Below are 22,513 nucleotides of genomic sequence, written 5' to 3' on the forward strand. Positions count from 1 at the left end.
GGATGGATGGAATAAAGAGAGAAGTTGCAGCAATTCACTCACCACAGACTTAACGATTTAGGTCAGACCATAAAGACATAAGAACTTCATGTTCACTCAGACCAATGTGCAATTTAGGCTGGGACTCAGTCTCTGTGGGGATCAGGAAAAATTAATTTGGGAAAGAACATTGGAAACAGGAGGGTTGCAGTGCAAGTTGTTCCTTGCTTTTAGCTCCTTGCTCCTGGCAGTCAGAAGATATTCCTGATTCAGAGACCACATTTAAATGCATTAAATGACCTGGCTGGTGGCCCCATCTCCTCACAGGAACCACTGGACTCCTTTTGTGGTTCATGTCCACTGGGGTCAGACCACTAACACGATGGATTGAAGAGCTCATCACCTGTTATTCACAGCAGAACACCTCAGTCTGTGTGGGCTCCTCTTCTCTGCTTGTCTGCCCACTCCCAAGGGCTGGATGAGGATGCATCTCCTCACAAATGCAACCCCTCCTGTCCTTTGGGAGCTGCAAGGTGAAGGAACAGAAAAAAGCCTGGATCTGGACAGCAAGAAACTGCTCATCCATGGGCTGTGGGAGGAGCGCTTGGTGCTGCATCCTGCAGTCACACAGTTCATGCAGCAATTTCACTTCTGGCTGTGCCTGACAGCAGATTCTGGGCAGGAAATATCCCCCTGAAATACAGCAAGGTCAGACAGGCACAAGCAAGGGGTGTGCGTCACCCTGAGTGAAGGAGCAGGCAGAAGGAAAAGGATTTCCTCGGGAAGGGAAAAGGACAGACAATTTCTGACGTGGAGAGAACTGGAGGAATCTTGGCTTTGTAAATGAAAGGGTTCATTGGTTCCTCATGATTTCTTAAGAATGGTGTCCAGACACCTCCTCCTGAAAGGGCAGGAGTTTCTCAGGAGGGTTGGATGCACAGGAATCCTGCTGTGGGTTTGAGCAGAGGTGTCCTCAAATCCTCATGTTTTCATGTCTTCATGACCCAGACAACTGATTAAGGGATAAGAAGCACAAATACCATTCTCCTGTAACCTTTCAGCTGGAGGGAATGAGGAAGGAAGAGGAAGAGCCACCAGACCAACAACTGGCTCCGAGCATGGTGTGACTGGGAGAATTTTGTGATTTCTTCATCATGGGTTGGTCCACATGACACCAAACCTGTTTCAAAGCTTGGTGGTGTGTGGTTTTGGGTAGAGGAGTGCAGCAAGTGACAGCACACTCTTGTGGGAGACTGAGTTATGAAGTGCCTGGTTTTATATTTGCAGGAATTTGGGGACACCAATGGCAGAGCTTGTGCTGAGAACGGAAACAAAGCTGGGGAAGAATCTGGAGCACAAGCCTGATGAGGAGCAGCTGAGGACTGGGGATGTTTAGTCTGCAGAAAAGGAGGCTCAGGGGGGATCTCCCCGCTCTCTAGAACTCCCTGACAGGAGGGTGCAGCCAGGTGAGGGTTGGGCTTTGCTCCCAGGTAATGGGGCAGGACCAGAGGAAACAGCCTCAAGTTGCACCAGGGAAGGTTTAGATTGAGTATTAGGAAAAGATTCTTTGCTGAAAGGGTGATCAGGCACTGGTGAACAGTCTGCCCAGGGCAGTGGTGGAGTCACAATCCCAGGAATTATAAAAAAAAAAAAAAATTTAGATGTGGCACTTGGGTACAGGGTTTAGTGGTGGACTTGGCAGTGTTGGGGTAATGGTTGGAGTCAATGATCTGCTCCAACCTCAATGAATCTCCATGTGTCTATCGGCAGATGTATGTATTCCAGTGAATCCAGAGTCCCAGAGCCTGTCTCTGGCTGTGCTGGCCAAACCAGATGAGATTATCTGGGATCTGGGACGAGCCTCCCTCTCACCACACACACAGAGCACTGGGCTCAGCTCTGCAGATGGTTGGACATGAAGAAGTAATTAAGGTGAAAGCCAACATGCTTTTCCTTGGCCTTCCTAATTAGTAAACCAAGAGCCAGGTCTATTGTGAGAAATTGCACACAACAACCGCCTCATTAGATCTGAGAACAGACCATGTTGTGCCCTGACTCGGTTTCCTACCACCGGCACCCTGAACTCCCTCGAGAGCAGGGTGTCAGAGCTGGGCTTCCACGAAGGAAAACAGCAGCAAAGGAGAAGAAAAGCAAAATTCTCCAGCATCTGACTGCAGCCTGGGTCAGAGGTGGGCAGAAAGAGCTGCTGATTGTTGGTAGACAGAGGATGTCCTGCTAATTATTCCCACTAAATGACCTTAACTGTGTGGTTCGACAGAGAAAGCAGAGAAATGGAAACGCCACTCTTCTGACTTGCAAAATTGTGAGATCTGGAAAGGCAGAAAGAAAAATCACATCAACTCTTTCTGTAAAGTGGCCTCACTGATTCAGAAATGGACATCTATAAATAGCCCTGGTAAAACTCGAAGTAGCTTTCTGTTGATTTATTGGGTTTATTCTCACTCTATCCATACAGTGGTATTTTTCCTCTGGGATGCACAGAGCCACTATTTTCTGATTCAAAGCATGAGACAAACAATTAGAATTAACAATCATAATAAAGCGCCAGCGTGGTTGAAAGCTTGCTGAATTAGTTGAATCATCTGCATAGAAAAAATTGCAAATGAACACTTTATTAAGGAAGCTTGGAAACCTTCTATTAATTCATGTAGTATTCCATTAATAATGATGTTCAATTAAGACTGCTGTCCCTAAGTCTCTCTGGGAACAGTTGATAGGAGAAATAGGAGTGCACTTTGCTGGAGCCCTTCCCATTCCATGACTGGAACACGCCAGAAGGAGAATCATGGTCAATACTTAACTATTTCCCCTCTTTTGTCTTTTCTAGGGCAGGCAAAGCACATGTACAACCCATAAATGGTATGGGGTGGGAAGAATACCTCAGAGCAAGTTATTTCTCAGGCTCTGTGCCTGTCAGGGCCTATTTGCTTTCACCCACATGCAAACCTCCCCTGAGGTCCCCATGGTTCCCCCCTAGGTGCTCAATCAATGCACATATTCAGGAACTCCTAATGCTTCCAGATGGGAACAGCAGCTGGAGAGGCTGGCAGGGAAAATCAGCTTATTGGTGGCAGCTGCCTGGGGGAACGTAAATATTCCCACAGGAAAAGCACGGGGAAAAAGCAAGGGAAGAATGGGAGCCTAGAAGGAAGTGACAGCTCTATCATGAGGACAGGAGTGAAATGCTCAAGTGAAGAGGAGAAGCAGCGCTTCCAGGACTATTTAGGATGTGCAGAGACCCTAAAAATAAACCCACTGTGGAACCATCTGTGCATTTACCTTTTCCAAAGCTTCACTCTCCTGCCTTCAAGCCAGTTTTCAATCGCAGGACATGGGGCATCCTGCCTGCTTTAGACACAAAGGCTTTTCAGCACTGATGTTCCAGGGGTGGGAAGGATGCAGCCAACACAACACACAACAGGCTGGGCAGCCCTGGCCTGGCTGTGCTCACTGCTTAAACAGGGGATAAATGAAACCCAGCTCCTGCATACTCCAAGAACACAACCCCAACCTTGACTGGGCCATCAACTGGGGAAAATCCCCAAATTTCACAATGATAAAAATACAGATGCCTTCATTTAGTGCAGCATGTGCTTGCGGCTGAAGAAAAAGATTTAGGACTCTGCTCTAATTTGCTCTGCTAAATGGTGGTCAGATGCCAGTAGGTCTTGAACAAAGAGAAAACAGGGCTGCAAAGTATCTCCTTGAGCAGAAAACACCTTGCAGCTCCGGTTTTCTGACACAGGTTGTAGTTGTCAGTCCACACTGTGGAAAGGTGAATGTTTTCCAAGGAGATGGACCACTGCAGTGGGATTGCACAAATCAGAGGCAGGACTTCAGGAGCCAGACAGTGAGAGCTTAGAGTAGTTAATCTGGCTTATAGCTGTTTGGGAAATAAGAGTGCACAGCATGTCCTCATTCGTAATTCCCTTATGGGATTCTACAAAAAAAAAAAAAAAAAAAAAAAAAAAAAAAAAAAAAAAAAAAAAAAACCTGAATCCAAATTAATTTAAACAACCAGCTAGGGGATTCAAAGGTTATGCTTTTTTTTTAAAAAAAACAAAACAAAACAAAAACTTTTAATACAATTACACAGTCAGCAAAGTTTATTGCATTATCTACATTTGCAGACACTGTTGTGAAAAACCAAGGAGGAAAGCCTGAGCTGCTCGTGCTGCTGTTCACACTCTCCTTGTCCTCATTTACACCAAGACATGGCGTGAAATATTTAATTATTTTGGAGCAGCTGGCCAGGAATTCAGGAAAGATTGGAAACCTCCCAAATAATCATTCCTGTGCTTGGTCTAAAATTCCTCATTCTGATGGTGCTCACTGGGCATTAGGAAATGTATCCAAGTGGCTCAGCCTGGGCACATCCCCAGGGAAGCTGCTGATCCCGTAACAGGCAGAGGCACCCCAGAGGCTGCCAGGGGCGTCCATTTAGGGGTGACAGAAACTCCACCTCTCCCCTCTCTCATGTTTGAGCTGACAGAGCAATGTGAAGCAGCAGAATCCACAGAACCGTGGTATTGTTTAGGTTGGAAAAGCTCTTCAAGATCATCAAGTCCAACCACTGACCCAGCACAACTAAACCTTGTCCCCAAGAACCACATCCACGCTTTTTGAGCTTTTCAGGGATGGTGACTCCACCGCTGTCCTGGGCAGCCTGTTCCAATGCCTGACCACCCTTTCAGTGAAGAAATTTTCCCCAATATCCAACATAAACTTCCCCCGACACAAGTTGAGGCCATTCCCTCTCCTCCTGTCCCTGTTCCCTTGGAGCAGAACCCGATCCCCCCAGATGTCCCCTCCTGCCAGGAGTTGTGCAGAACCAGGAGATCTCCCCCCTGAACCTCCTTTTCTCCAGGCTCAGCCCCTTTCCCAGCTCCCTCAGCCTCTCCTGGTGCTCCAGAGCCTTCCCCAGCTCCGTTCCCTTCTCTGGACACCCTCCAGCACCTAAATTATCTTTTAGATCAGGCAGAAGAGGAAGTTCCTGAGTTCTGAACAACTACAGTGGAGTTAGTGAGGGACCTACGTGTGCAATTCCATGGGTGAAAACTGAAATTGAACCATTTAGCACTTGAACAGCTGCAGGTGCATCTGCAGTTCATAACTCTAAACATCATCTTGAAAACATATTCTCTGATTTTCCTTCCCAGAGATGACTCAGGATGTGTTTTTTTAAATCAAATTGCACTCCTGAGCGTGATTCATACATAAACTGCAAAGACCCAACTTTGCTTTCTTCCTTTCTCTGAAATCTTGGAAAAGTTGCAAGGTTTTCTCCACTGTTCCCAAAACCATCCCATCATGAGAAGTAGAACACAGACAAGTTTTAGCTTGTCAGTCAGCATAGACCTAGATCTTGTACGAGCAGCTCAATAATCAGAATTCAAACAAGTTCATGTGCATCTCCAAAAACTCAAGAGCCAGAATGTTGGTAGCAACAGAAATATACCAGCAGTAACATATTTCTAGCACAGGATAGGAAGTGGCCTCCAAACCTCAGGTCAAGAAAGGAACTGAAGAAAAGCATTTCATAAATTCCTGATACTCTAGTTTGACTCCAACTTAAATTTTTTCCTCTACCACACTGCTCTGGGACCCCTCAAGCTCTGTGGGCTGGAAATCATCCTTTCATATCCACTCACAGACCTGTCTGTAGAGCACCTATACTCATTTTTTCTTGCACTGACACTGTCCTTGATCATAAGCAGCTCTTCAGTTTCCAGTGTTTATCCAACGGTGATGTATTTATAGGCAGCAGCAACACTCCTCAGTGGCTTTCCTTGTGCTAGCTGACAATACCACGATTTCAGATGCAGCTTGTGAAACCTTTCACATTTTAAGAGCAGAGCTCTCTGGGCACACTTTTAATTACTGGTATTATTCCAGGAGCTCACGAGGGCCCTGCTCTCTCGGGTTTTATTTTGTGCGGGGTAGGCTCCATACAAAGAGTGTAAAGAACAAATCCTACAGATGTGGGATGAAGAGGGGAGAGTAAAGGCAGTGGGAAGCAAAGGTAATGGCCTGGGGTTAATCAATAGAAAAAGTGTTTCTGGCCTTTGTCCGAGTTCCTTGGATGAGGCTCTTCACAGAGATTCAGGCAGGACAGGCACTTCGGGTGTTTCGTATTTAAAGGTGGCCACTCACTGGGTTTGTTCTTTACAGAGCTCCATGATTTTCATTCCTGCCTTTGTCTGTGGACTTTGCTGTGGACTGTTAAGGGGTGGGACGGAGCTGTGTTCAAACCCACAGCCACTGCACCCACCCCAGGATTTATGGTGAAGTTTAAAATGGCCACGTGCCTGAATCATTAATGAAGGCTCTGCTACTAAGCGGCAGATGGAACAGAACTAGGCTGGGTGGGAAGGCAGGAGGTGAGGGGGGAACATGAACTCTGTCAGGTGATGCCCTGACCTGGGACGTGCTCTTTGCTCTTGCTCCACAACAAGAAAGGATTGTGCCTTAGATGTGGAGCCTGCTCTGCTCTAATCACACCAGAAACCTCATCCTTTCAAACACAAACCAGAATTAATGGTGCAGATCTCCTCCCCACCTGAGATATCCTCAGTCTGCAGGTTCTGAGAGGTGTCACATCCCTTTGCTCTATGAAACCTGCTCTGTATGGATGCTCTGCATTTCTCCTGACAGGTTTCTACAAATCATTTACTCAAACTCTTCCATTCTTACAAACAGAGGCCTCCAGCAGCAATCCTGACAACCCTGCACCAGACTGAAGAGAAATGGGGTAGCTCAAAGGAGCCTGGAACAGGAGAGGATAAAGGAAAGTAGATAGGAGATGGTTAAGGGGGAAAAAGGGAAAAAAGAAAGAAGTAACTATACTGTTTTAGGAAAAAAGGGTTCCAGTCTTTTGGGGAGAAATGATATGTGGGATTTAGGAAATCTGTATGCAATCATAAGAAAGAACGGGGCACTGCCTCAGGCCTGTGGGAAAAAAAAACATATCAGATGCTTTACTGGGGAAATAGAAAGAGCTAAATTTAAGGACAACAGGAAAGCAGAATTTCCTCTCAAAACCCCAATTTGCTTTCACTGCCGCCATAGTAGTGACAAAAGACGTTATGACAATGTTTGTGGGTTTGGTTGTTTTCAGAGCTGCCTTTATCCAGCAAGGACATGTCATTTTTAATCTCCAGCCTATCTTCTTGTCAGCACCGTCCTTTATTAGATTCAAAACTCAGCAGGGACGTGGATGCTTCCCAGAACAAACACCTTTCTTCCCTTACTTCTTCTCTGATAACCACTGCACAAATAAAGCTTCTTCTGATGGAATCCACTCGGGTCACTGCTGGCCACTGCCAGGACATTGTTTAATAACAAGTCAGGAGTTTTACAAAGGACTCCTGTTCTCCCTCAGAGGATGCTCTAACAGCACAGTGACAAGAGAAAATCCAGGACAAAGCAATTTGGGTTTCTGCATTATCAGCAACAGCAAAGGAAAAATGTGATTCAAAAGAAGTTTAATCCTTTGGAATTATTTTTTTTTTAAATTATTTTCTTTTTCTTCAGCTTGATTGGTATTGCTGATAGCAGGATTCCTCCTTTGGAAAATTTCTGCTTCAGCAGCGCAAGATTGTGCTTCAGCGGGATGAGGAGGCTGAGTCAGTGGGAGCTACCTGTGAGCACCTAAGGGAGGGAGCAAACCCTGACTGTTAAAGAGGACAGACAGACTGTGAGAATCCCAGGAGCGCAGATCCATCCAACAGCGCCAAGTGAAGTACCCTGATCACATCTCTCCAGGGCCGGCACTGGAGATAATCCAACTCTACAGCACACTTTGTGCACAAATTCTTTGTGTTTCCTTCTCGGTGTAATCCTTTTTGTTTGTGAGTTCGTTTGGTTTTGCATGGTACAGACAGCACGGCTCTCCCAATTTTAGGACCACCTACATTTAGACCTTGAAAAATTGATGTTGACTTGGCCCTTCAGGAGGTGCCTCAGTGACTCACTGGCATTCAGCCAGTGTGCCAGCAACAATCAAGCCCTCCCCTTCACTTTTGATTATTTAGGGGCTAAATGAAATGTTTACTGGCTTGCTTGCCACTGCACAGGTTCAGATGTGACAGAACTGGAGAAAATGAGGCTAAAATGGGTCTTGACAGGAAAAGGGGGCCCTGGCTGAGCTCTCATCCCCTCCTGGTTGTGTTGGGGGCTCCTGGACACAAATGGCAGATGATTTCATCACCTGCTGCCACATCTGAGATTCCTGACCCGTAAAACAGGTGTGTGATTCCTCAGTAGGAACTTTTCTGCTAAACAGACGGTTGTGAATGAAGGATGAAGTTGCTTAAGGAATCAAGGAATAACGAAGCTGGGCATGAGGCGACAGGATAAATATGGAAAAACAGGGTCGAGATCCAGGTCCTTCCCCATTCCCACTTTCCCACTTCAGCACAACCGAAGACTAATTTGGAAGACTAAGCCCCACTGGGCTGGGGCCTCACCAGTGATGGTGAAGCTCATTTCCAAAAGGAAAACGCCTCCCCAACCAGCTGAACACCACAGCAACACCTTTTGTCATGCCAGGCAAATATTTCACCTGCTCCTAAAAGCCCCAGAGAGATCCCAAAGCCCTTCCAGCAGCAGAGCAGGTGGGCTCCAGCCTCCCCTTTGATACACAGCTGCCTCTGGGATCCACCTGCACTGACAGAGCAAAGGAAAACTGAGCAGGTCATGGAGGGGAAGCATAAAAATTGGGAGTAGATTTAAAACTTGAATCTTCCTGGAGGTCTCCTCTGTTCTCACTCAAGATGAGGAGCTATCAGATCGTATTTTTTTGGCCAGGAATTACCTAAATTCTCTCCTTTCACCCAATTCCATTATACCTTCTTCCATCCAAAATAAAACTGCATTTTAAAAAAAGCCCCAAATAATATCAATCGATTATCAAACTGATTTGTTCTTGGGGCACTTTATAGAGGTCAATGTGATGAACATGTCCGTAACCCAAAATCTGGGCAGAGACAACCTGCAATGAAACGTGAATTTTGGTTGCCTTCACTGGAACATCTCTAGAACTTTGGAAAACAGATGTGTATCGACAGACCCTGAGGAATCACATGCTGGTTAACTCTGGCTGCACACTGGACACGTTTTGCATGACTCAATGTGAATTTGAAAAGATGGACTCCCTTAATTCACAGCATGTACAGCGAAGCGCTTGATTGCCACTACACAGTCATTTTTAATGCTGAAGCTGACTGCAAAATTTAAACCTTAAAGTTTGAATAACAGAAGAGCAATTCAGAAGAATTCAGCTGGGCCACCTCTGCGTTTGAAGCTGGATACATTTATACCATCCTACTTAATTGTTTTTGTGTTATTTACTCAAGCATTTATAAAAGACTGAGCATAAAAGTAGGGAATATAGTTACTTCAATGAATAATTTGCATTCTTTATTCAGTGCAAATTAATTCAGGTCTCCAAGCACTGTGGGAATTAGTTTTATATGCACTGTAGAAGACTTGAAATGGAAGTTTAAATTGATGCATCATAAAAGTTCCCATTTAATGTTTTAAGGTTTTTTATTGTTGTTGTTTAGCATAGATTATTCTGTTTATAGATGCTGGAGTGCGAGAAGGTTCCTATTATTATTAGAAAAGGCCTTGTTAGGAATGCTCAGAAGACTTAGCTAAGACTTTAGGGATGCTCTGCTTCAGGAAAACATAATTCTTGCACTGTCAATCATCCTGTTGTAATCCTGAGCAGGGGGAGGATGTCTTCCACCCACAGTTTATCCTCTGCTATTAGGACAAGGTTTTTCTTAAGGATTATCATTGCATAGTACTCAGTGAAGCCGGTTTTAAGTTCAGATTGAACTCTCCTGGACAATACAGCACAAATTATACAGAAATGCCAGTCAGGGAATCCAAGAAATAATACATTATTAACCCACCAGGCCACTCCTATGAAAATACATTCCTGTGATCCAGGCTGTGGACATACGTATGATGACTGATGCACATCTAATTGCTTTCCACTAATTTGCATTCCCTCCCATCCCTTCTCTTCCCTGTAGCCCTAACTCTGCTTCCACTGACGTTCATGTGCCAAACTCCCTCTTGCACCCTGGACCAGACCAGGGAAGAGTTTCTATGCAGTTTCCTTGATTTGCATTCATCATTTCATGAGCACTGCTGGGGATGAAGCTCCACTATTGATGTTCCTCTTTCTATTTAAGAAAACTTCTAAGCCCTTTATTGAAAGAAAAACCAAAATTAACCCAAAGCAAAAATGAAAGATTTGGTTGCCTCCTTTGGTTTAGATCCAGGTTTTAGCTATCAGGGAATGCAAGACATTACCACGTTCTGCCTTTTGAGAAAATAAAACTTGCCCCCAAAACTTGCAACTTGACATACTCCCATCCTGGTCTCCCTTAATGAAGAACACCGCTCACTGAAATATTTTTTGCTGCATCAATGAATCATGTTCAGTTCTTTTCCCAAATCCAAAGAGGCTTTAGGAGAAGTTCATCCACCACTTAAGTCAGCAAAACCACAGAACATAAACGCTATGACCACTTTCAGGACCATCCACGACCTGGACAGAGTCATGAGAGGGCTGGAGCAACCCAGAAATCGTCACCCAACCAAGTTAGAAACATGCAAACACATTACTCACCTCAAGCACAAGAAAAGCATAAAGGCAACTATAAGGGCCCCTACTGAAATACAGTGCCCCAGGTAGTTTATGATGAGAGCAATCTTGTAATGGAGCGCATACTTCCTCTGGAGGTAAAGAGATAACAGGATTAAATCAGCATCAGTCTCCAAGCACTGGCATTCAGGAACAGTTCATCACTTCAGAAAACAGAAATTACTTTTCTCAACTTTACAATGACACAACAGTCCCAGAGCTGATGCCTCTGTGTAAGGCAAACACATTGCCCGGGCACACCTGTAAATCCTAAACACAAGTTTAGGATTTATCCACAGTTTCTTACAAATATCTGCAAAAAAAAATTATTTTGCCCCCACTTTTTCCCCCTTTTTTTTCTTTTTTTTTTCTTTCTTTTTTTCCCCCCCTCCATTTCCTCTTATTTCCAAATAAGGTTTTCTTATTTAAAACCTTTGTTGTTAGGCCACAAACCTACCAAAGACACATCTTCTCTGAGTTTCAAAGGTTATGAAACATTATTTTCTTAGGAAACAGTACGGTCTTAATGAGCCAGGTTATGCCATTTTCCTACTCAAATGGCTTGGTTTTCACACAAAAATGTCAGTAAGAATAAATAACAAGCCCTTCCCACACAGGCAGATTTTCCTCTGAGGGACATTTCTTGCAGGCTGTGATCTTGATCTTTATCCTTCAAACACAGGGCAGAACCAACACAGACTAAAAGAGCTGGAACCCTGCTGTCCCTTCAGTTCTGGGAGAGCCTGAATAACCAGGGATCCTGCTGGTTTTCGCAACCCAAATATGGGATGAAATTTCCTTTATTAGTGTCTATTTCCTAGGAACTAGGGGAGATTGTTGGTAGGTTCTTGATCCTGTAAACAAAAAAATAAGTACAGAAGTGCTCCCATCTAAATCAGTGAATTCAGGGATTTAGTGACCAAAATTTGACCTCGCAGAAACATCTTTATTGGTGGGCTGCTCTTGGCTACGGAGAAAGGAAAAGCATCTCCTCTCTTTACCTGGCCAAGATGACGCAGAAAGACACTATTCAGATAAACACTGAAGCTGGCTAAAAAGAGGTTTGCTACTGGAAGACTAAATGCCCCTGAAAAATATACTTATTTATTAGTTTTGACATTTATTTCTTTTCAAGTTAAACAGATCTTTATCCACATTGGGATGCTGCCCCCTCTTCAGAACAAAGCTCTTAAAAACCAACCACCTACATTTCCTCTCTTGTGATAAAAACATCAAAGTAAAATCCTACAAACTGCAGATTTTTTTTTTTTTTTAATTTTGGTTGAATTTCTAATTTATTTTTTTTTTTCATTTCTTTCCCCTAACAATTTCCCTTAACATTTTTACTCCAGTGAAAGGAATTTGTCAGTGAATGAATGTTTGGCTGAAACTACTACCAGCAGCTGTAGTTAATCTGTTCCATTGTTCTGTGAAGATAAGCATCTTCCAGCACTGTGCCAGAGAGCCAGTGAGCTCTCTTGGAATCATTTTTGTGATGGAACCTGCCTATATCTACAGCTCACAGAGTAATGTGCTGTTTCTGGACAGAACTCAACCACACAGAGTATTTTTAAGTCCATTATAACATCCCCTAAAATAAACCTCCCCATCCACAGGCCCATTTTCTGAATAGCCTGGAGGTGAAAAGAAAAAAAAAAAAAAAAGCAACAAAAGGAAGCTATGGAATGCAAATTCCACACTGTGTTTCATTTATCCTTCAGTCGAGGGGACACCTGAAGGGAAAGAAAACTCACTCGACCTGACGTTCCTACTTGTGCAATGCCGTTTTATTCAACAATGCCCTGGCGAGCTGCAGGGCTCATTGACTCTCCTGCTTAATTCACAGAGCCAGGAGGATCACAGAACATCTCAAGGGATCCAAAAGGATCATTGAATCCAACTCACTGCTTCCTGCAGCACTATCAAAACCCAAACCCATCTGAGGAAGAACTTTTTTCAGAATCGTTCATTCAGTGCTAAGAAGCTCCTGGAATATGGCAAACCTCGTGTTTTTCCAGCACAAGGTTCCTGCTCTTTATGTCTCACCCTCCTTTGGCTCCTGACCACTATTTTAACTTCACTCAAGTTTTAAGAAGGTGTGGTTCAAAACACAAGAAGATTAACTGGAAAAATGAAATTATTAAGCTCCTGCCTGATGCACTGATGCTGAAGGAAAAACAGGCACGATTTTCATGTTTTCTGCCTCTGACTCTAACAAGGTTTCCCGAAGGCAAATTCAAATGTGATAGAAACAAGAACTGCCTTGGTGCTTTATGGAAAACTAAGCTGACAGAGTGGCAAGATCACTTTCCACCAGCCTACATGCAATCTGCATCTCTGCTGGAATGGGAGGCAACACCTCCAGGGCTGAAAAGCACGTGCCCAGAAAATCATGTGTTTGTTCCCCAAAGCTCAGCTCATGTAAAATATTGGCACAGTTCTTTGCTGGCTCACCCTCTTGGACACCGACACATTTGAAATGTCAACAGCCTTCTCCTGTTACCCAATATCCTCCTGCTTTCAGGAAGATGCTTTGCTTCACTAAAACAAAGATTTGAATTCTATTCAGGCTAAGGAGGGGGGTTGCTAGATTAGAAATGAGCTAGAGAAGTAGATCACAGAATCCTGGAATGGTTTGCATCAGAAGGGACCTTAATCATGATTTCTGTCATGGTCAGGAATGCCAGCTACGAGACCAGGCTGCTCAGAGCCCCTGACCTGGTCCAACCTGACCTGGAACACTTCCAGGGATTTGGAATCCAGAGATGGGGAATCCAGAGATGGTTTTACCCCCTGGCCACAGCAGGTCACACCACTGCAATCCCATTCCATGACTTTTGACACGATAGTCACATTACACCAGGCAGGGCAGAGGTGTCTCCCACGAGCTTCTAGCAGGTAAACTGAGGAATGACAGCACAATGTCTGTACCTGCACTTCCTTTGCACTTCTAAGGCATGGCAGGTTCCCCACAGGCAGGTTCAGGCTAATGACAGGGTCCTTTCTGTCAAGGGCACTTTTCAGCTAGAATGTGACCGCTTAACCTGTCCTAAATGATGCAGAGAGTGACTTGAATCAATAACCACCTAACAGCAGCACTCTTAGACCATCTGACAAGGATCTGCTTCCTCTGACAGAACTTACTGACAGGTCCTGCCAGCATTTACAGCTCATGTCTCCCTGGGAGGCTCCACACGCCACTGCCAGTCAGTCACTTCCGATTTCCTCCTGGTGCCAGGATGATCTCACCACCAGCACAGCTTAAGGACACCTCTCCAAAGACTTTCAGAAGCAACTGGGAAGTATCTTTGTCATCCCAGATGACTCTGAGCTCACTGCTTTCCCGTTCTGAGCCAGCTGGGAGCCGCTGTGGCTGATGTGACCGTGCTCCTATGCAGGATACATTAGTCTGAGCCCAGCGTGGTGCTAACTCAGCTACTCAGCTGGAATCCACCTCAAAACATCAGCAGAAGCAAATTCACGTACAGCTGCCACAGACCACAACACCAAAGTTCCTGATTTACAGCTCTCTTTGGAGGCTAAGATGTATCTTTTGCTGCCTGAGACGCTCACTTTTCCTCTAAGAAGAGCAGAGATTTGCGCTGGATGCAATGAAGGCCCTTCCAGCACAGGAGCTTGTAGGCTGAGGAGAATCTTTCCATTTGTCACACATCGTGCCACCAAACAGCCAGCTGGATCAAAATTATTTCTATATCTTGCTCCTGTGCCTGGAGGAGGAGCCAGCTGTTTGTTCAGAGGGTGAGATTCAGTCTGACATGAGGACACCAACACTTGGGTACCCACACAAGACAAGGGTTAGAAACAGCTGTGCACACACAGGCGCATTGTGTCCCCTGAGGTGCACTGGGGACACTTGTCATCCCCAGCTGGTCCTGGTCACCGACTCCATGGCTGCTGCTGAATCAGAATTTTTGAGGTCGGAAAAGACCTCTGAGATCATTGACTCCAACCACTCCCTCAGCACCACCCTGTTCACCACCTGTCCCCAGGTGCCAAATCCAAACGATCTTTGAAGACTTTCAGGGATGGTGATTCCACCACTGTCCTGGGCATCCTGTTCCAATGCCTGACCACTCCTTCAGTGAAGAAATTTTCACTAATACCCAATCTAAACTTCCCCTGGTCCAACCTGAGGCCATTCCCTCTCCTCCTGTCCCTGTTCCCTGAGAGCACAGCCCGACCCCCCCGGCTGTCCCCTCCTGTCAGGAGTTGTGCAGAGACAAAAGGTCCCTCCTGAGACTCCTTTTCTCCAGGCTGAGCCCCCTTTTCTCCAGGCTGAGCCCCTTTCCCAGCTCCCTCAGCCCCTCCTGGTGCTCCAGCCCCTTCCCTAGCTCTGTTCCCTCCTCTGGACACGAAGGACACAGGTACTCCAAAGGACAGTCACTTGCCAGATGCATGGAGACACTTGGACATTTTAAACTACACCACACATCTACATTTAAGGAAGTAGATCTCAGTCAGAGCAGCAAATCAGCCCCAGAGCAGAGTTTTATCAGCTACTGCCACAGGTCTCAACCACGAGCAGAGCAATGATGCATTAAAATAACCCAGTGAATGTGTGTCACTGAGCTGATGCCCCCTAAGACTGACCCACAGCTGGAAAAAGCCTAAAACTTCTATTGCTACTTCACCAAAACTGTCATAAAGATTGATGTTGCAAAGTCCTGTTCCTCTCCCCTGTCATCAATCACTGAATTGAAACCATGTGATTCTTTAGCACTCTGCCTGTGAGTGGTCAAGCTTAAAAGCAGTGTTGGGTTTTTTGAATTAAAAATAAACACAAATCACAGGGCATTACCCACCAGCTGGTGTTTAGCATTTGCTAAACTCAATAAATAACAGACCTGCTTGTGTGCCTGAATCTCACCTTTAATCAAAATGGAGCAAATCTGTGGGGATTGTTCCTTTTTTCTATTCTTTTGTTTTGTTTTGTTTTGCTTTTGAGATCACAAAGTATTCATCTGTAACACTGAGCATTATGAGAGATTTCAAAAATATTCACAAATATTAATATCTGCAAAGCTTGTCACAAATCTTTAAAGATCTAATAAATGAGTTTTTAAGCCTCTGTAAGCAAGGGTGGGGGAACATCTGCACTTTCATCTGTTTAAGAAACACGCTATTTAAGGAGTTTCAAGCTATCACCATAGCTGCAAAGTTTTTAAAAGCAAAAACAGAGTAAAGGGAATAATCCCATCCTCTAGGATCCTCACAACACTTCTCCAGCCACTGTTGGGAGCCTTGCAAACACATAATGAGCATTATTAAAATGCAGCAGCGCTTTCCTGAGTGGGTGCAGCTCACTGCTCCCAGCTCAGGGTTTCCTGTACCACCTAAAGCACATCACAGACACCGAGTCCTTGCCCAGCTCCGCTCCCTGTTCTCCAAATCAGCGCTGGCTGCTCCCGCATCCCCTCTCCTGCACATTTTTAAGGCACGGTCAGTCTGCCCTTCCCAGTCCCCTGTCTGCTGCTGGCCTCAGCACTCCTGCAACAACGCACTGAGATGGTTTAGGGACCTGATTCATCCAAAAAGAATGACCCAACAGCAAGTTAGCTTTTCATTTTAAATGGGAATGAACTGTAAGGAGGGGCTGCACTGGGGTGGTGCCAGCTTAGGTTGGCCTAAACTGCCATGGGAGCCCCTCCACCGTGCCAGAACACCTTGAACGTCCCTCTGGGCAGCAGTCAGGTACTGGCACAACTTGGCTTAACTCCTGGGAGCCTCTAGGAAAAGGAGGGGGGATTAAATTGGAAGGGGTAAGAATAGCTCCTCCTCAGCAGTTGTTACTTGTTTTCTGATTCACTGGTGAGAACCCACACTGACCAAGCACGTGGATTTCCAGGATGGATGCACCACAGCCAAAGCACATCCAGGCTGTCTGGGGGGCAGCACCACTCCAGAGAGTCCCACTAAATGTGGGATCTCATCTTCCTCCTCTCTGTCCCTGGCATGGCACAACTACAGGGACAGAATGAGTTGAATGAACCCCAAAACAAACCGGTCTGAGCTGCTGGGCTCCACCCTGGCTCCTAGAGGGAAAAGCCACTCCTGGCAGAGACAGCACAAAGCCTTTGTGGGGTTGCGTCCCACCACAGCACCCAACACAGGAGGAAGAGTATGAAGGGCTTGAAGGCTTGATCTGTGTGAGGGTGAATGTCTATGATGTCTCTGAGACGTCTGGAAAGAAAAGGGATTTGCATAAATCCGCACAGCCCTTCTGAAGGAACTTAACCCCATATGCTAATTTAAATCTGTTAAGTCCTACGTCATGCAAGACTGGTTCCATCTCTTAAAGACAGCTGGGTCCTGAGTCTAATTTTTATGTATTTTTTTTTCTGTTGCTGCCCCTTTACATATTTACTTAAGGAGAAATGACATTCATATCTGTAAAGGTCAGTTGTCAATGAGACCTCAGAATGGACAGATATAGGGTGGAATCAGCTGGTTGAACTTATTTTTTTAGCCGAAGAGGCTTTAGGTCTTATTGTTATTATTACTAACATTTACTGTAGCAGCTGTAGGCTCTGAACAAAGCTAGGAATAATCTGCATAAACACACATCATCAGGGACAGAGCGAGATAAAGCATCCTTTTTGAAAAACCATGTGAGCAGGGGATATGGAGAGAGAATAAGTGATTTGCCTCAATTTAGAGGGAGGTTTTCTTGTAGAGACAGAAATGGAATCTCTCTCAGATGCCCCAAATTAGCACTTTAACCTTAAGTTTAGATTTGCACTCATTTATGCTGAGAAATGTCATTGAGAAGTATGAAGGGAAAAATACAGACCTTGTCATCCAGAATAGGCTCGCACTGAGAGTAGTTTATCTTGGAAGCCCATGTCCCGTTGCCCAGGCACTCTCTGTAGGCATTTCCTGGTACAGACCAAAATAAAAGAGAGATGAACACTCTGTGCTGGACTTGAAACAGCCTAGACATTTCACAGGTTCAAGAAAAGACTGACAGAACAGATTATTTACAAGGCAAATCAACTTATCCCACCTCTATGAGGACAGGAGCAACCCACTGAGAAGAGGAGAAATAAACAACCAACACATCTACAGACAATGAGTATTTAAAGCTATCTATGAATAGTTTTTTCATCCAGAATAAGAATTCAGAATAGCAAAGGTATGAGAACATTGCAACTGAAACCATTTCCGGTGTTTTCCCAAGGTTCTCACAGATCACAGGTGAAAATCACAAATTCCTGAAGCACAGATTTAATGTCCAAATTCAACGTCACCCTGCAGGGCTCTGGGAGCTACATGTGGCAATGCTGGGGTGAAGAGGAAAGTTCAATTTCTGGCAAGCACTCTCTTCATCCCAAGGAATTCCGAGAGAAAACTGAAGTTTTCCTGTACAAACCTTCCGCCATTCATCAAAGGCACATCCAATCCCAAGCCCAAGAAGTTCTTGGGGCTTTTTTTCCATTCTTATTTTGAACTGTTTCTTAGAAACAAGTGAATTAAAATAAAACAGGAAATACAGAAAGATCCCCAAAGGACAAATAAAGGCAATTTCCTGATGGACTCTTCATGATGTTGTTGCTGCCCTTTACCCAATTCCTTTTTGGGCCTCTGCCATGGTCATTTAGTGCAGGAAAATCAAAATGGTCCTAAATGTGCTGCTGACACCAACCTTTGAAAAAGGTAAAGAGACTTTTGAAAAGGTGCTTTTGAACTTTTGAAAAAGGTAAAGAGACTTTTGAAAAAGGTGTCTTTTCTTACAGAGAAGTCAACAAGTAACAGTCCCCGCAAATGCTCCAGGTGACACCATATGCACACAGATTGCTGAATTTTATATTGCTCCTGTCTATTTGCACTTCTTCACTGTTTTTTTGTTTGTTTGTGGGGTTTTTTTTTGGTTTTGTTTTGTTGTTTGGTTTTTTGGGTTTTTTTTGGAGCAATGAGGCCAAACAAAACAAAACATTCTGAATGAGATTTAGGTGGTAGGATCTGATTTACAACCGTAAAAGCCTATTTTTTTCCCTCCCTTGGCCAGTGCTGAAGCTCCCTGTGCAGAATTGTTGCTGATGTTGAGCCTCTGTAGCTAACTCCCGACTCTCCAGATGAGCTGATGCTTAGTTGGATGTTGAGTCCCACTTCTAGGGTACTGCTCATATGAAATCCTTCTTTTATTCATTCAAACCCCTCTTTAATTCATTCAAAACCTTGTGTTACTCATTCTGACTCTTCATCTTCCCTGGTTGTACCCCTCCAGCTCAGCTGTGGAGAGCACAAACACAATCCACCCTGTGAGGCGCTGGCAGCATCCAACCCACATTAGTGCAGCTCTCTGAGCTGTCACAGCACATCTCCCACACAGTGAGGGGATGAACAGAGGGGCAAAATCAAACTCTGAATTTCTCTCATCCAGCATCTTCTCCACTATCAGTCACTTCTCAGAAACAACAGCAGCAAGCAGATCTTGATCCTGGGAATCTCTCATTCCAAACTGTAGTTGTCATTACCAATTTATACCCCACAATAAAGATATTTTCTTTCTTTTCTTTCCTCTCTTTCTCTCTCTCTTTCTCTCCTCTTTTTCCTTTTTCCTTTCCTTTTCCTTTCCTCCTCCCTCCCTCTCTTCCTTTATCTTTCTTTCTTCTCTCTTTTGATAATGCAGCTCTTTTAGGCAGTGCTTTAAAGAAGAAACACTTCATTTAGTGGGTGAGGTAAGAGCCTCACTGGAGGCACCTGGAGGAAGCAGCTCCTGTTCATGCACTGTGTGCAGAAAGCCACTGGATTAAGTTCAGGTTTTTCTTAATGATTGTCACCAAAAAAAACCCAAAAAACCCATAATGGAGAACTCCACTTTAGAAACAAACAATGAACACCCAAGAAGAAAAGAACACTTACATGATCTTTCTAGGGCAAAAAAAAAAAGCTAATAATAAAAAAATAAAGGTACTAGCGCTATTTTTTTCCCAGTCGAAAAACAATTGTGGTGAATTTCATTTTCCTAGACAAATGACACAGTGAAGAAAGTATGTCAGCATACTTTCTCTTCTTATAATTTCCCTTTCCCTCCTGGCATTATTCTCAAGAAGGAATACACCAAAGATTTGGTGACTGCCACGTGTGGTTATTCCTGTTCTCTGTGCACTTGCACTTGTATAACACAACCAGAGAAGGAGATTTAATGTTCATGCAAATGAACAACGAGCAGTGGATGACTCCGGATGGCACAGGCAGCACTCAGATTTTACGCACAGAGCTCTTGACACATCATCCAATATTCACTCCTGTGCCTCAGTCTATGGCCTCTTCTTCACTTTAAAAATGCTGATTTCCTTTTCTTGTAGATTTGTGGCTCTTGGTTTCTTCTGTTTAATCATCAGTCCAGGAGGCAGGCAGGGAGGTAAAAGGGAACTGCCTGACCAGCAAGAAATATCCAGAAGTGCTCAGGGTTTCCAGCTTTCTCTGGAGGTATTTCAACCCCTCCAGGCTACAAATGCAGTGTTCTACTTCCCCTAAGGGCTGACTCAGGGGTGCTGATCAGAGTTTATTCCACCAGGAAAGCCAAGGACAGCAGGCAGAGCCCAGAGACACAACAGCAACAGCAGCAGCAGCATTTGCAGTTCTCCTGGACTCCAAGAGGATGTAAAAGGGTTTTTTTTATGTGATGTAAAATGGAGTTTTCCACCCCTGAAAAACTCCATTCCATGTCACAAAAAGGTAAGCCAACGATCTGAGCATGGTTACAGCAAAGCCTTGGCAGGAATACAACTGGGATACCAAATTCTCCCTGACTCCAGCAAAGTCCAGCTCAGTCTGTTATTTTACAGATCTTCACAGAACAAATCCAGATAAACAATCAAACACCTACAGGAATGTCTCACTTTTATGTATTTATACACACATACCCACATACCCACGCTATACAGAGCCTGAACTTTATTCTTAGTGGAGCAGAACCATTTCAGAGCAAGTGACAAATTCAAGGTGGAGAGCAAAAGTTCCTTGAATGCAGAAGAAAATCAGTGTTGCATTTATCAAAAAAACAAAACCAAAACAAACAAACAAACAAAAACACACAAAAAAACCCCCCAGACTGTAATAATCACAACTCTGTTTTCAGGGCAAAAAGGACTTTTAAGAAACTCCAGCACATTTGTTGTTTCAATAAAAAGAAGCTGAACAACCCAGATTTAAGCCCATACATCAATAACAATGGAGAATGATTTTCATCTGACATGGGAGGACACGAGAGAAACTCACAGACTTTTATTTATTTGTTTTGAGGGACTCCTCCCACTCTGGTGTTTGATAAAGGGGAGGAGACATCCAAACTCTGTTTCCAGTTTTCCCATAACTCTCTTCAGCCTCCCTGCAACTCAGCACCAGTATTACCAGAATAATTCTGGGAAAACTTGCATGGGATGAGAGCAGTTTTTCCCAAATCAGCTCAAGGACCTTTATCCCGAACAGAAATGTGTCTTCTAGTCATCTAAAGTCATGTAAAATGAACTCCACCCCGATTTATTACACTTTACTAACAGCACTGCCAGAGACTCTTAAAGAGCCCTCACTGCACATCTAAACAGAAAATGGAGCAGCAAACCCAATATTTTTCATCCCAACTGTGATTTGTCTGCTCCTAGGAATCCACTGGCTTCTTTTTGCTGTGAGGGTGACAGAACACTGGAACAGGTTGCCCAGAGAGGTTGTGGGGTCTCCATTTTTGAAGATACTTAAAAACTTTTTAACACATGCTCCTGGGCAACTGGCTGCAGGTGGCCCTGGAGGGGGGCTGGACCAGATCTCAGCCACCCTGTGATTAACTGCATAAAATCATCTTCTGGAACAGCTTTAAAACAGCTCAGGTACAATGTTCTACATCGGTTTATGAGGTAAAACCTGGCCCTTAATTTCATTTCTATCTGCAAACGATGCTGCATTTCCGAATGGGGTATGTAAAGCCAAGTGTTTGATGAGTGTTATTTTTGTATTTTTCTTTTTTCTTTTTCTTTTTTTTTTTTTTTTTTGTTATTGACCCTGTTGAAGAACACAAAGCCTTTCAGGTAGTGGTAATTCAATATGTATGGATTGGCCTGGTGGCAGGCTTGTGTTTAGTCAGTAAAAGTCCATTAAAAGCATGACACAAACAGGAGACAGGAGCACAGGGTAAAGGTAAGTGGATGTCATTCTCAGCAGGAAGTTCATCACTTCCTCCCAGTCATTAGTGAGTGAAAGACAATTCCAGACACTGCATGCAGGCACTGCTATAATGGATCTTGTCCCTGACAACTGGAACTAAGCTGGTTTTCAAAGAGATTTGACTTGTCTTGCCATGTTGCATGAAGATGGCTTTTTGACAAGGTTTACACTTCCAGTTATCATTAAAATGGAAATCTGACTTCTCTGGCTATTTATGCCTTTCATCTCCTGCATTCTACAGAGTGGCCGTGGAATCTTGAGGCAAGTTCATCAGCTGCTGGAGTGAAGGGAATAAACAGAAAAATGAATAAATAAATAAGAGAGGCTGTTAAGCGCTGAGCTGAGGGTATGTGACTGCTTTGACAGCTTGCTGATCCTGTCAGCTGAGCTGAAATGAAGGGTCCATCAATCAGAAAACCAGAACCCCCACTGAGCACACGCCCTAGAACACTCAGGGCTTTGGGAAGTCGGGTTAGGAGCGATTGTGGCAGACTCAGAGATGCAATGAACACCTTGCTAGAGCACAGTGGGTCACATCATCCACCTCCCTTGCCACAGGACTTGTTCAGTGCAGATTAGAAAGTGGAAGCCCCAAGAATTTTCAGTAATTATTTTGTAAAACAATTACAGACAGTCTGGTAAATCTCTCCACCGTGATTCTTTTTTGTT

General features: G+C 44.3%; 1 protein-coding gene across 3 annotated transcripts in view; it reads right to left on the reverse strand.

The window, feature by feature from the left end:
* CRHR2 (corticotropin releasing hormone receptor 2) overlaps nucleotides 1-22,513 on the reverse strand; it is a 138,205-nt gene that overhangs the window by 46,606 nt on the left and 69,086 nt on the right. For 2 of the 3 annotated variants that reach the window (XM_040062418.1, XM_040062425.2), the window contains 2 exons: nucleotides 17,472-17,557; nucleotides 10,646-10,752 (listed from right to left, as the gene is read on the reverse strand). In XM_040062418.1, coding sequence (XP_039918352.1) covers nucleotides 10,646-10,752; nucleotides 17,472-17,557 — 193 coding nt within the window. The remainder of the gene's footprint in view (nucleotides 1-10,645; nucleotides 10,753-17,471; nucleotides 17,558-22,513) is intronic. The other variant, XM_040062435.1, reaches the window with a different exon arrangement.

This window comes from Hirundo rustica, chromosome 1 (genome assembly GCF_015227805.2).
Source record: "Hirundo rustica isolate bHirRus1 chromosome 1, bHirRus1.pri.v3, whole genome shotgun sequence".
Lineage (NCBI taxonomy): Eukaryota > Metazoa > Chordata > Aves > Passeriformes > Hirundinidae > Hirundo > Hirundo rustica.